General features: G+C 34.0%; 1 protein-coding gene across 2 annotated transcripts in view; it reads left to right on the top strand.

Annotated features, from left to right (window-relative positions):
* The first annotated feature begins 11821 nt into the window (after window positions 1–11821).
* Window positions 11822–14496, top strand: part of LOC117325502 (ubiquitin carboxyl-terminal hydrolase 24-like) — a 75672-nt gene continuing 72997 nt past the window's right edge. For both annotated transcript variants that reach the window (XM_033881762.1, XM_033881763.1), the window contains exons 1-3: window positions 11822–12215; window positions 13444–13633; window positions 13962–14029. In XM_033881762.1, coding sequence (XP_033737653.1) covers window positions 11961–12215; window positions 13444–13633; window positions 13962–14029 — 513 coding nt within the window. In that variant the 5' untranslated portion in view covers window positions 11822–11960. The remainder of the gene's footprint in view (window positions 12216–13443; window positions 13634–13961; window positions 14030–14496) is intronic.

Here is a 14496-nt window from a genome sequence, read left to right on the forward strand (position 1 = left end):
GAGTCGTCTGTCAATGCACTCAATATATCAAACTCGTCTGTCAATAAACTCAATATAAAGACTCGTCTAACAATAAACTCAATATAAAGACTCGTCTGTCAATAAACTCATTATACATGTATAAGACTAGTCTGTCAATACACTCAAATATTAGAGTCGTCTGTCAATGCACTCAATATATCAAACTCGTCTGTCAATAAACTCAATATAAAGACTCGTCTAACAATAAACTCAATATAAAGACTCGTCTAACAATAAACTCAATATAAAGACTCGTCTAACAATAAACTCAATATAAAGACTCGTCTAACAATAAACTCAATATAAAGACTCGTCTAACAATAAACTCAATATAAAGACTCGTCTAACAATAAACTCAATATAAAGACTCGTCTAACAATAAACTCAATATAAAGACTCGTCTAACAATAAACTCAATATAAAGACTCGTCTAACAATAAACTCAATATAAAGACTCGTCTAACAATAAACTCAATATAAAGACTCGTCTAACAATAAACTCAATATAAAGACTCGTCTAACAATAAACTCAATATAAAGACTCGTCTGTCAATAAACTCAATATAAAGACTCGTCTAACAATAAACTCAATATAAAGACTCGTCTGTCAATAAACTCATTATACATGTATAAGACTAGTCTGTCAATACACTCAAATATTAGAGTCGTCTGTCAATACACTCAATATATCAAACTCGTCTAACAATAAACTCAATATAAAGACTCGTCTAACAATAAACTCAATATAAAGACTCGTCTGTCAATAAACTCAATATAAAGACTCGTCTAACAATAAACTCAATATAAAGACTCGTCTGTCAATAAACTCAATATAAAGACTCGTCTAACAATAAACTCAATATAAAGACTCGTCTGTCAATAAACTCATTATACATGTATAAGACTAGTCTGTCAATACACTCAAATATTAGAGTCGTCTGTCAATGCACTCAATATATCAAACTCGTCTAACAATAAACTCAATATAAAGACTCGTCTAACAATAAACTCAATATAAAGACTCGTCTGTCAATAAACTCAATATAAAGACTCGTCTAACAATAAACTCAATATAAAGACTCGTCTGTCAATACACTCAAATATTAGACTCGTCTGTCAATACACTCAAATATTAGACTCGTCTGTCAATACACTCAATATAAAGACTCGTCTGTCAATACACTCAATATAAAGACTCGTCTGTCAATACACTCAATATATCAGACTCGTCTGTCAATACACTCAATACAATGACTCGTCTGTCAATACACTCAATATATCAAACTCGTCTGTCAATACACTCAATACATTAGACTCGTCTGTCAATACACTCAATACAATGACTCGTCTGTCAATACACTCAATATAAAGACTCGTCTGTCAATACACTCAATATAAAGACTCGTCTGTCAATACACTCAATATTTTAGACTCGTCTGTCAATACACTCAATATAAAGACTCGTCTGTCTATACACTCAATATATTAGAGTCGTCTGTCAATACACTCAATATATTAGACTCGTCTGTCAATACACTCAATATATCAAACTCGTCTGTCAATACACTCAATATATTAGAGTCGTCTGTCAATACACTCAATATAAAGACTCGTCTGTCAATACACTCAATATATTAGACTCAAGTGTATTGACAGACGAGTCTAATACCTATGGCTGATCGTTATCTTTGTTAATTGTAGCAGATCTACTTCTCCCACCTACAATTGTATTGTATGGTATTGTATTTCATTTATTGTATTGTGTTGTATTGTATTTATTGTGTTGTGTTGTATTGTATTGTGTTGTGTTGTATTGTATTGTATTGTATTTATTGTATTGTATTGTATTTATTGTGTTGTATTGTATTTATTGTGTTGTGTTGTATTGTATTGTATTGTGTTGTGTTGTATTGTATTGTATTGTGTTGTGTTGTATTGTATTGTGTTGTATTGTATTGTAATGTGTTGTATTGTATTGTGTTGTATTTATTGTATTGTATTGTGTTGTGTTGTATTGTATTTATTGTATTGTATTCTGTTGTATTTATTATATTGTGTTGTGTTGTATTGTGTTGTATTTATTGTATTGTGTTGTGTTGTGTTGTATTGTATTGTATTTATTGTATTGTATTGTGTTGTATTTATTGTATTGTGTTGTATTGTGTTGTGTTGTATCGTTTTATGGCCCCTCGGCAATTGAGTCATTTAGGGCTAACCTCCACCTAGTTAGATATCACTAGGATTTAAACACAACATACACGTTTTATAAACTCTCATCGGCGTCATAAAACACATAGCGTATCTAAATCCTTTATAACTAGATACAATATGAAAATTGTATAAAGGCTGATACATGACTTAATAAATGCTGGAAATCAGGTTATGTGGGTAATCATGAAGTTAACCGCCGTAAAATGAAATATCTCTTGTAGAAAATCATGCCTGCGTATTTCATTAGTCAGAACTACTTATCATGCGATAATCTGAAGACCGTGTTGTAATAGTCCTCATCATCATCATGGTATGAAGGGGAGCTAGTCTGTGGAATGATTTGGGGTGTGAACACAGCATTTTTACAATGGATATTACGAGCAGATACTTCTTTGTCATATTTTCACATACTTCACACATTTCTACATGTCCAACCATTTACAAGTTGATGGGTAAATTATCACAACGCCTTCATTAATTGAAGACAATATGCTGACATTTGAATTCCTTATATTTTCTTTTTTTTATGTTTTTTTTTATTTGAAAACATTTCAAATTAATACAGTGTATCTAAATATAGAGTGTTTTCGGTAAATTATTCTCCGTAGAGCTGCCATGTTATGAACCTTGTACATGGTATCATCTCCAGTCACGTCTTGTAAAAGTCATTTAAAATATTAATTGAGCTGAAAAGTATCTAAGCATTAGTGAGATGAGCTTGTTTGTACCAAGTAATTCTGATTTAAAATGGTGTCATTTGGTCTTTGAAATATTTTTATAAGAACACAACAGGATACAGAGAGTAATTCTTATTGGAGAGAATGTCATTCGATCTTAAAAGGTTTTACATAAATTCCTGGCACGATTGTCGACAGATTTCGCGGATGTAATGGAGCCTTCCCCGGATCACTATATAGAAAAATGACATCCTGTATTGCCCTGGTAATACCGTCCACGGGAGTATAACGTTTCCCCGGAATTCTACTGAAGGAAACAATACGGTGTGTTTATATCCTAGGTAGTCACGAAGCTGTGATATAAGGGGAGTAATATAACACATCGCCATACTAACCCAACATTTACTCCGGCTATAGCTCTTTTAAGTTCGTTATCCTTGCTTTACGATGCTCCCCATTACAATCCACTACAATTAATGGCTGTACAAAAGATATACCCAGTAGATAGCAAATATATTGACTTTTATACTTAGTTATACAAACACGTGTGTTTTCGATAATGTGGACTTGTAGCCATTATGCTCTGTTGATAGATTCGGTATTGGTGAAAGTACGTACAGGTGTATAGATTTATATAATCTTCATTTAATGAAAAAAACAAAGCGGTACATGATGGTCTGATATTATCTTATAAAATCATGATATCTGGTTGGATTAAGTAATGATGTATTACATACTCTACATATTAGCCTTACGGTTGGCGTTATACGTCTGAATTACATAGATGTGCATTTATACATTTGAAAAAAGTACCAGGAGAATAATACCATATATAGTGATATGATATCATTTAACACCGGTAAAATAATGTATGCAATAATGAATGAAAACTTGCCAGGCTTACGTGTTAAACCCCTTACCATGTAACCATATGGTACACAGGTTTCATAATATCGCATCTCTAGTCATACAAGGTTTAATTATTGCATAAGGCGATTAGTCGATGACGCAGAAGACACTTACCCTTTCAATTAAATTTATCTATTACTGTTTAACAGTACAAATATGTACAGTATATACATGACATATAATTACATACAAAATAGAAAAAGGTAGGTAATAAACACACATACCTCACATACACACACACACATCATCATCATCATCATCATTAAATAAGTTTACATATATTATGTCGATATATAAATGCACATATTTCTACATCACTCGTGCCTTATTAGTCTCTAATATATATCTAGCGAGTTTACGAAGATCATAAATATTATCAACACTTAAAAGCTGTATAAGTTTGTATACGGATGGAGTTCGCCAGTAATATTGTTTTATGTATTTTACTCTCAGATTATGATAATTCATACAGGGTCTTTGTTCTCTCGTTGTATTACTGTATCTACCAGTTTCAATAGCTAAATTGTGTGCAGAAAGACGAAGATTTGATAGACAGATTCGGTACTTCACAGGAATACACTTTGTGAAATAGTATTGTAGGATATGTTGGTTTACTAAGTGCTGATATAAAACACAGTTAGGTGAGGTCTCTAATAAACCTCTCAGATATTGTTGGCTTTGATGAAATATTCTTTGTTTTATCAGATACAAAATACTTTTATGGTTATAAAAATAGTAATTTGTCCATACATCTGCGAATCCGAGAGAGAAAAGATACTGTGTTTGACATAATTAGCCCCGTTAAAGCAATTATCTGTATTGCTACTTCTTAAAAATGATTATGCAGTCTTTACAATACAATTTTTTGAATCCATTATGTTTAACCAGTACCTTATCATTCTAAATTGTCTTATATATTCTAAAGGATATCGATCTAATTCAAAATACACCATTGCATTACAAGTCGACTTCTTAACTTTTCAAATCTTCTTACAAAAATTCAAATGTACTTTCTCAATATCTAAACCTTTTGTAGATCCCTAAACTTCACATGCATAATGCAATATACTACAAACATACGTGTCAAATAAATTCAATAACGTTGTACAATTTAGGCTCAAGTTAGATCCTTTCAGAACACATGACATTGTTCTCCTTGTAGTTATCAATTAACTTATCTTAAAGCTTATTTGAACATCCGCTCCTTTAAAACGTATCTTCTTTAAGATGTTGATTTTTTTCGTACTCTAAACACTACTACGTGTATTTCATATTGTAAAAACCCTATTGGGCGTCTTCGTTCTCTTGTTATGTGGGATTCCATTTCTGTAAAAGATGTGACAAGTTCGTGGTTGTAACATACGGCAGAGGTCAAGATGAAATCTTTGTTGAGCTTGTCAACAAGATCATTCACCAGACTATCGACATACCCATAGTAACGGACATTCTCTTCGCTGACGTTTTACATACGAGGCTGATTATATTGAAAGACTCATTAGAACAGGTAACGCAGACCTTCAATTTCACCTATAGATATATCGATGATACATTGTCTTTGAATAACAAAACCTTTATTGACCCTTTCCGGTCGTATATACTTTAAATAACCTCAAATAAAGGACTCTACGGACCCTTACAGCCGCTTACCTTGACATTACCGTACAAGGTAGCCACCAAGGAAGCTTACCACTGAGCTATATACGCGTGATTTGATAATAACGGAAAGATGCATTGAGAACACCACGTGAAAGTTTTATGATCGACTAGTACAAGCTTTCACCCCTTGGGGGTGAGACATGAGGTCCCAATACAAGGGGAAAGATTCCTAAGTTGCCTAACACGAGGAAGCTTGTGTTTGGCAGCGTAAGAATATTTGCCCGGGGGTAGAGATCCTTTGTCTCACTCCCAAGATTGATCATCTTTCTCGTACTCTATTTATCCTCGTATGTACCTGATACTGACTTTACATCAATGCAACAAAATGTTGACGTGCCGTGATTGTAGCTATAGATGTTGAGGTCCTAGAGAATCAATATGGATCTGAATACCATCATAAAAAGGCATTAATATAGTTTGTAATACTGAAAGACATTAGGTGTCCAAATAGTAGATATATTGTCAGACATATCGTACAATATTGAGATATTTACTTATGATGTATGATAATAACACAGTAAAAGCGAGAACACATATACAATAAGATATTTAGATTAGTATGTGTAACAAGTTAAGGACGCTACGCCATCGACATCGTATACACTATCTGTCACAATAATGTATAAAATAGCATGGTATGGAAACACCAACAAATATAGACACACAGACTGGAAATTACCTATTTTCATACAGTGTGACATGAGTGGTCTTTGCATCACCGTTCGCTTTGTTGCAAAACATTATATGCCTTTCTGTGTTAATTATCTAAAAAAAAAAAAAAAAAAAGAGGCAAAAACAAAAACAAAACAAAACAAAACAAAAAGAACAAAAAACAACAAAAAAAACCCTAGACATTTTAGAAAAGAAACATGCCTTTTCATAGAAATTTTATACACTCCATTTATTTTGAAATAAGGGGGAAACAAAAGCACAGTTACCTTTTTTGTCTGGCAACAACAGCAGAGAAGTCGGCCAGCTAGCTTTGGTGGAGAAGGAAGGACACGATCTGGAAGCCATCCATCGACGGGGATATGCAGGTGAAATAAGTGAAGAATCACGTGTAAACTGGAATATGCACATGTAAAAAGTTCAGAATTAATTTGATATGCACTTGTAATAAGTTAAGAATCACGGGTATATGCACGTGGTGTAGTAAGTTAAGAAGGAACTGGGATATGCACATGTAATGATTTTGGAAGATACGGAGATATGCATGTGTGAAATAAGTTGAGAAGGAACTTCGATATGCACGTGTAATTATTTTAGAAGATACGCAGATATGCACGTGAAATAAGTTAAGAAGGAACTGGGATATGCACGTGAAATAAGTTAAGACAGTATCGAGATATTAACTTGTAACAAATCAAGTAACCAGTGACATACATCATAATTAATTGAGCTCTTCCTCCTGAATAAGGAAGCGTTGACCAAAAGCACACGAGCATCCTGACGAATCGAGCCCGGACCGTCTGATGATCCCTAGATCTACCAACTGAGCCAAAGAGGCGTGCTCTATCACTTCAGATGTGTGACAGGGAACGTATCTAATAGTGTGCCAGCCACATATCGACCCGACACCTTCTGTGTCTCGTGAGATTTCCCAAATACCTGTCATGTTCTGTATACCCGGGAGAGCACGATAGTGTACAAAGAGATGTAACTCCATCTATTAAGGCCCTGTCACACTATAGCGTTTTGTTGGACGTTTGGTTGCGTTTTGAAAAATTGGAGAAACGTCGGGGAACGTCGACGTTCTTCAAATTGAGTTTCTAGGTCAACGTTGTTATAACGTTCTTGTGACGCTTGGGTACCGCTCAGACAACGTTCACTCAGCGTCAGGTGACATTTGTGGTCGAAAATAGCAGCAAAATCTAGCGTTCCATTGCGTTCTCAGCGCTTTGATAGCGTCCACAGCGCTTTGATGGCGTTCTCATAGCGTTTGGGTAACGTCTGCATTGCGTCCAGGTAGCGTTTCATTGTTTATTCCAGCGTCTATCCAACATTCTCGACGTTTCCACAGCGTCTGCCTAGCGTTCCTGTAACGTTCGAGTAGCGCGTGCAGCGTTTGTGTAACTTCCTGTCACGTTTCGCCAACCTGCAGCTGGACGCGCAGTATAAAAGGGGGCTAGAGTGCATCACTTTCAGTTCAATCACCGCGCAGTCAACATCGCAGAAGTATATATATGGCAAGTGCCGGTCAAACGCTCCTGAACGCTACCAGTAGGTTACAGGCGCGTTACAAGGACGTTACATGGACGTTACACTGACGTTGGAAAAATTCAGAACGCTGACATACGTTAAAAGAGCGTTACATGAGCGTTAATAACGCTCAGTGAACGCTGAGAAACGTTGGCGACACGCTGGATAGACGTTCGACGGACGTTACACAAGCGTTACCCAAGCGCTAGCCACGCGCTGGACACTCGATCCTGATGGACCGTCGTCCGCCTAGCGTCCAGGGAACGTCCTGACGTTCGAGTAACGCCCGCCAACTTTCGTGTAGCGTTCCTCTAACGCGTAAGTAGCGTTTTGGTAGAACGTCGTGAATTTTTGTGCACACCCAAAAACATTTTTCACCCTCAGCGTTCGTCGGCGTCCCTCAAAGTTCCTAAACGTTTGTCGACGCTCGTCTAACTTTCTTATAACTTGTTTCCAGCGTTATCGACGTTCCTCTGCGTTTCGCAACACGTTACTCGAACGCTGGTGAGAACGCCGTAGTGTGACAGGCCCTTTAGATAGAGTACTAGTATAGGCTCTGTGATGATTTTAGCCAGTTGGACTTTTTATCTTCTGGTCTAGAAATAACACTGTATAGCGAGTATCTCAGATGTAGGTAAATTATATGAGATTAACTAATGATTGGTCCTACTAATTTCTAAACATCATATGGTGATATAGATATAACCACGCTAATATTACGTAATAAAACATTATCTGACATATATAAATGTAATACATAATAAAACATTATCTGACATATATAAATGTAATACATAATAAAACATTATCCGACATATATAAATGTAATACATAATAAAACATCATCTGATACATTACCTAAATGTACTACGTAATATAACATTATCTGACACATTCCCTAAATGTACTACATAATAAAACATTATCTGACAAAATACCTAAATGTACTACGTAATAACACAACATCTGACACATTCCCTAAATGTACTACGTAATAAAACATTATCTGACAAAATACCTAAATGTACTACATAATAAAACATTATCTGACACATTCCCTAAATGTACTACGTAATAACACAACATCTGACATTTGTCCTAAGTCCGTGGTATTACATGTACGTTATAACGCATTATAAGACAAATTAAATGTTTTACGTAATTAAGGCAATATTTAACAAATTATATCAAATAATTATAAACTCTTCCACATCCGTATGGTAGTTCACCGACAGGATTTAAAGATATTTTTTGAGGGGTGCATTTTCCCTCTATTTTGGAGGAAGCCCATTCTAATAAAATCAAGAAATTAAATTTTTAGGGTTCAATTAATGATATTTGCGAAAAATAACACTTTCTGCGTAAAAATTTGTGAGAGCAATCGATGTTGATTACAATCCGCATTGTATTGATCTAAATAGCACCTATCTTAGCCCCACCAGTCTGGTGAGACCCAGCATTACATACATGTACAACATTTATATTTTAACAGACTTGTCTAGATCGGTTTTAATTAATATCTACTGAAGTAGGTGGTCATATGGGTGTTTAGTGTGGGGAGGGTAGAGGCGGTTGCATAAAATAGCGAGGTCAACAAAGCTTATTTCGGACATAAATAAATATAAGCAACAGCGAAAAGAGGGTAACAACATGAAAAAACATGCAGGTATACCTTTTTATGAAAATGCTCTTTGGTATAATCGACGCTTTTTCCGCTTCTGATCCGAAATCGTACTGGAGACTTATTAAACGATTACTAAAATCAACTGGTACTTCACAATCTGTTCCTACTCTTGTATATCCTCTCACTAGTACTGTTGTCACTAATGATGAAGGTAAAGCTAACCTACTAAATGACTATTTCTGCAACATAACACAAGTAGATGAGTCTAACACTGAAATACCTATTATTGAACCAAAGACTAACAAAACCTTTCATTCTATACGAGTAAATAATAATGAAATTTTAGATTTATTACAGATATTGAAGCTTGGTAAGGCCTCGGGTGAGGATGGCATCAGTCACCATATGTTAAGAAATACATCACAAACTGTTTGTTTTCCACTTGAAATTATTTTTAATATGTCATTGTCAACATGTATTTTTCCAACCACTTTGAAAGTAGCTAAAGTCATGCCTTGTTAAAAAAAAGAGACAGGTATGCACCTTCTAACTATAGACCGAATTCTCTTTTATCTACTGTTGGTAAAGTTTTTGAACGTGTAATTTACAAACATTTGTATAACTATTTCATAAATAACTCATTGTTTTACAAATACCAATCTGGTTTTATGCATACCCATTCAACTGTATATCAGCTGATAGAAATTTATCACAACATTTGTATTACACTTGAAGGAAAGAAACATATATGTATGGTTTTCTGTGATATTTCAAAGGCCTTTGATGTGTGTGGCATACAGATTTACCCGGTAATGGTGAAGCTAAAATCTTATGGAATTTGTGGTGAATTATATACCTGGTTAGAAAACTATTTATTTGACAGGCGCCAAAAGATTTAGAGTTGATATTTGATGGAAAAGATTTAATTTTTTCTGATAGCCATAGGCATCTTGGAATTTATTTTAATGCAAGCGCCAGGTGGGGGGATCATATAAATGCCATATACAGTTCGGTTATGAAGAAAATAAATGTATTAAGAAGATTGAATTTTTTGCTAAATCGAAATAGTCTTTTAAAATTTATAGATCATTTATCTTGCCGCTTTTAGAATATGCGTGTGAAGATCTACATTTTGAAGCTGGTTTAGATACTCTTTCAAATCGTCGAAAACGTAAAAAACTCAAACTTTTATATAAAATGCATAATAAGTTATCTCCGCAGATTGTTTAAATGATCTTCCACCTACAGTTGCAGAAGTAGTGTTCTCAAATAAGATCTGTATCGAGTAAATCTTATTAATGATCCGTTTTTGTTTTTCACCTGTGGACATCCTTGTGAAAATGCCTTTCATTTTTTCATTGATTAAATATGTTTCAAAGTTTAAATGCCTTGGGTTTGGTTTTGGATTTAAAACTTCTCCTGATTGGAAATTCAGATCTTTCTGTAGACCCAAACTCTCTTGTTTACCGACATGTGCAAAACTACATAAAATCCAACAATACATTTTGATATGTATTCATGTACTCTTTCTTGCAAACCTGTGTTTATGTAAAATAATCTATATATCTACTTTATGTTTATGCCAATGATGCTATCTCGATAATTTCATGTACTATATTTGTATGTTTGTATGTCAAATCCTTTGTCACAATTAAATTGGAAATGAATTATTATAATACGCGTTCATTGTTTTATAATTATCAGAGACGCGATATACAGTTTCGGGTCAAAAGTCTTTCCGCACAACCTTATTCTGCTACAAATTCTTTTTCATTCACTTGCCCTACCTACATTTATGGTGGTATTTTTTGAAATTTTGAGTGATGAAAAAGAACTATCTAGACATTTTTCATGTAAAATTACAATGCATAATACTTCATGTGTAGGTAGAAATTAAAAGTCACTATATATGTTATACACAGTCAAATTTCTCGTGGCATCGTCATCATTCATTGATTTACCAAATTATCATCAAAATGGCATTACAAAAATTAATATTGTAAAATAAATATTTGAATTTCTAAAATAAATGACAAAATATTATTTAAAGAAATTTAGATAAAACTCTTTTCAGCATACAAACAAATGTTTTGGGGTTTTGTTAATATTTATTTCTTCTGTTTTTTTTTCATCCTCGTTCAACCCGCGTGTATTTTACGTCATTCCGTGGAACTATATACAAGTCGTATATCCGTATAACAATTTTATTGAACTATGTTTTTTTTTTATTGCATGTTGTGACCATTTGAGGTCTACGCGGCCTTCTGATTAATTCCGCATTCTTGAATGAATGCCAAAAGTTTAAAAATATAATGCCATTATCACTGTTTGATTACGCTGTAGTATTATTTTTAACTATTACCTAACTGACAAATCGCAATCGCATTACATAATATTATCAAAATGACATACATTCATTCCAGATATCTAGATCTACTTTCATTTTACGTTTTGACGTTGGATATTTTTTGACAAAAGTTATCTCCCCCTGTTCGAGTTCTCTTGTTTTTCTTGATGGAGAAAACTCAAAAATCATGGCGGACAACATGTGAAAGTAGTGGGTGTGTGAACATGTAAACGGTTGTATGGATATTTCTAATGTATATCTGCAATATTTATTGGTATATTTAAACACCTAAATGGAGTAAAATTCAAATGCAGCTATGGAGATTGACGAAGAGCACGTCAATACGCTGCTTAGCATGGGCTTCCCTAGCGATATTGAGGTCAGGAAAGCCCTTCGCTTCGCTAAAAATGACCTCAACGATGCCGTTGCATACCTTACCAACGACCATTCCACATCATCTTACGACACACTAGATGATATTGAAATGAAAGATCTGCATCCCAGGAGTTCACAGGCACCTGTTTATGGCCCTTCTCCGCCGCCCAGTTACGACGAATGTGTAATTCCGGAGGTCTGTAATCAGGTGTCGTAATGGAAACTTGATGGTCATAGCCTTATTTGTTTTTACCACTACGTTTCCTGTATATATGATATGTATATTAAAACAGTAAACTGCTGTGTTTATTGAAGGGATTTAAATGTAGCTGTTGTGCGATAAATTAAGTTATGCTGGCATAATTCTACCATACAAATTATTTATTTTTAGCCATTTCTACTGACCTACATAGAGAAATTCCGGATATAAATCATAAAAAGTAATTTATATGCCAGTATTCAAGATCATATTAAGTCCAATTGTTTCATCTGAAAGGCTGAAACCTGTTGGGAAAAAAATCAAATATAATTATACTGAAGGGTTAATTGAAAAAATGAAAACAGACATGGACATGTATATGTCTTCAAAATCTTAAAAAAACCCACCAAAAAACAGAATTGCAGCAGGTCATTTGTTCATTTAATTTCCTGTCTTTTTTCCTTGTTGTTTTGTGCAATATTATGTGAATTTAAGGCCCATCTCATTATCGTTCTTGTAACCATATCTGTAATTAGTGATTTCCTGATCATGAAACATTGAATTATTTATTTTGTTATATATGATCCATTTATTGTTTATCACCATATGGAGTTATTATTTACATTAAAAATATATTACCCATTTTGAATATCTTAATGACAAAACAATACATTCTTACGATTGAATTTGAACATGTAAAATCAAACCCACTGTTATTAGCAAGTGGTACATAACAGGCATACATGTTATTAGTTAGAGATTGCCAATGCATATATAATGGTACACCTAGGCCTGGGTACCGGTGTTGTGGTATTCTAGACATGAAAAAGCTTAACCCTGAGCTAATAAGACTTCATCAATTATCTTACAGTACAAATTAAAAGACACCCTCAAGTTCACAAATGAGTGATCGCATGAACAGTGCTGTTATCAATATTATGAACTAACGTGTATTATCCTGAATTTATTACATAATCTACCTGTTATCCAGTGAATTTGCTCCAGTAATATTTCTGCATATGTCACTAGTGTAATTAATATATGTATACCCTGACCTGAACAATTTTAATTGGCTGTGCCAGCAGGAAATCTATCTTAAAATGCCCTCAAAAATAAAAAAAAGAAGGGTTCTAAGACTTGTTTCATAAACTCTTATAATTATATGAAATGAAAACTTATTTAAGTAATTAAGATCCAATATATATACAATGTATATATGTTACAGAGAACAGATGGCCAGTCTGAAAATGGTGGAGGAGAAGGAGTGGTAGAGGAACTCAACCCCCTCGAGTTTCCAGTCACCAATCTTTATGAACTAGAGGGGCGGGTGTTTGCTGAACAGTGGTCTATACCCTATAAGAAAGAGGAATCATTGGGCAAATGTCTTTTGGCAGCTACAAGACTTGCTGAAGCCAGTGGGTTTCTTATTCTAATTTTTCCACTGATGTATATATGTTGATTGTACAATGTGTTATATTTCTTAGGGATTCACAAATCCCATGTCATCTAATAATATGTACCCTGTGTTGATAAATTTGTGTAATGCAGTAAAATTCTTTCGGTATATATATATGCAGCTCCTACATTCTGCTATAGTTCTGTTTAATTTCCAGAAATGATATAGACTGATACAGGTAATGATCATTAACCATCATAGTAAAAATGCAATTTGATTGATGGCTTTGTTTAAATGATCTACTTATTGTAATGATTTTTTGACAATTGTTATTTTAATTTCAATAGATGTGGCTGACAATGATGAGCACTGTAGAAGGTTTCTAGAAAGATGTATGCCAGAGTCATTCCAAAAGGTACAATATGATGATTATCAAGTTCATTGTAGAAATGGCCTGAGCTCAAATAGCTCTATCATTATGTATGAAGGACACGTGTTGAGTTAATTACACTCGAGTGACAGTAGAGATCACATGCTCACCTTTCAAAAATGAGACCAGATTTCGACTTCCTTATCAGACAGAAAAATGTGTGTGATTTACTTCCCCGACTGTTTTCTCCAGTAATCCAATTTCCTCTCTCACATTTAGATCACATGTGACCTTTTATCTACACCGACAAGAGTGAATATTATATTTTGATTATAACTTAATATAAAATAAATATCTAAGTATAAAGTTTTTTGAATATTTTTTTGTATATAAGCCGTTGAACTGCCAAATCCATTGATCATGTAGTTAACACCTTGGCTTTGTTATTACAGCTATGTGTGCTGATTAAATCCAAGGAAATGGTAGATGTAGTGATGGAAATGATTTGATAG

The sequence above is a fragment of the Pecten maximus genome, chromosome 4 (assembly GCF_902652985.1).
Source record: "Pecten maximus chromosome 4, xPecMax1.1, whole genome shotgun sequence".
Taxonomy (NCBI): domain Eukaryota; kingdom Metazoa; phylum Mollusca; class Bivalvia; order Pectinida; family Pectinidae; genus Pecten; species Pecten maximus.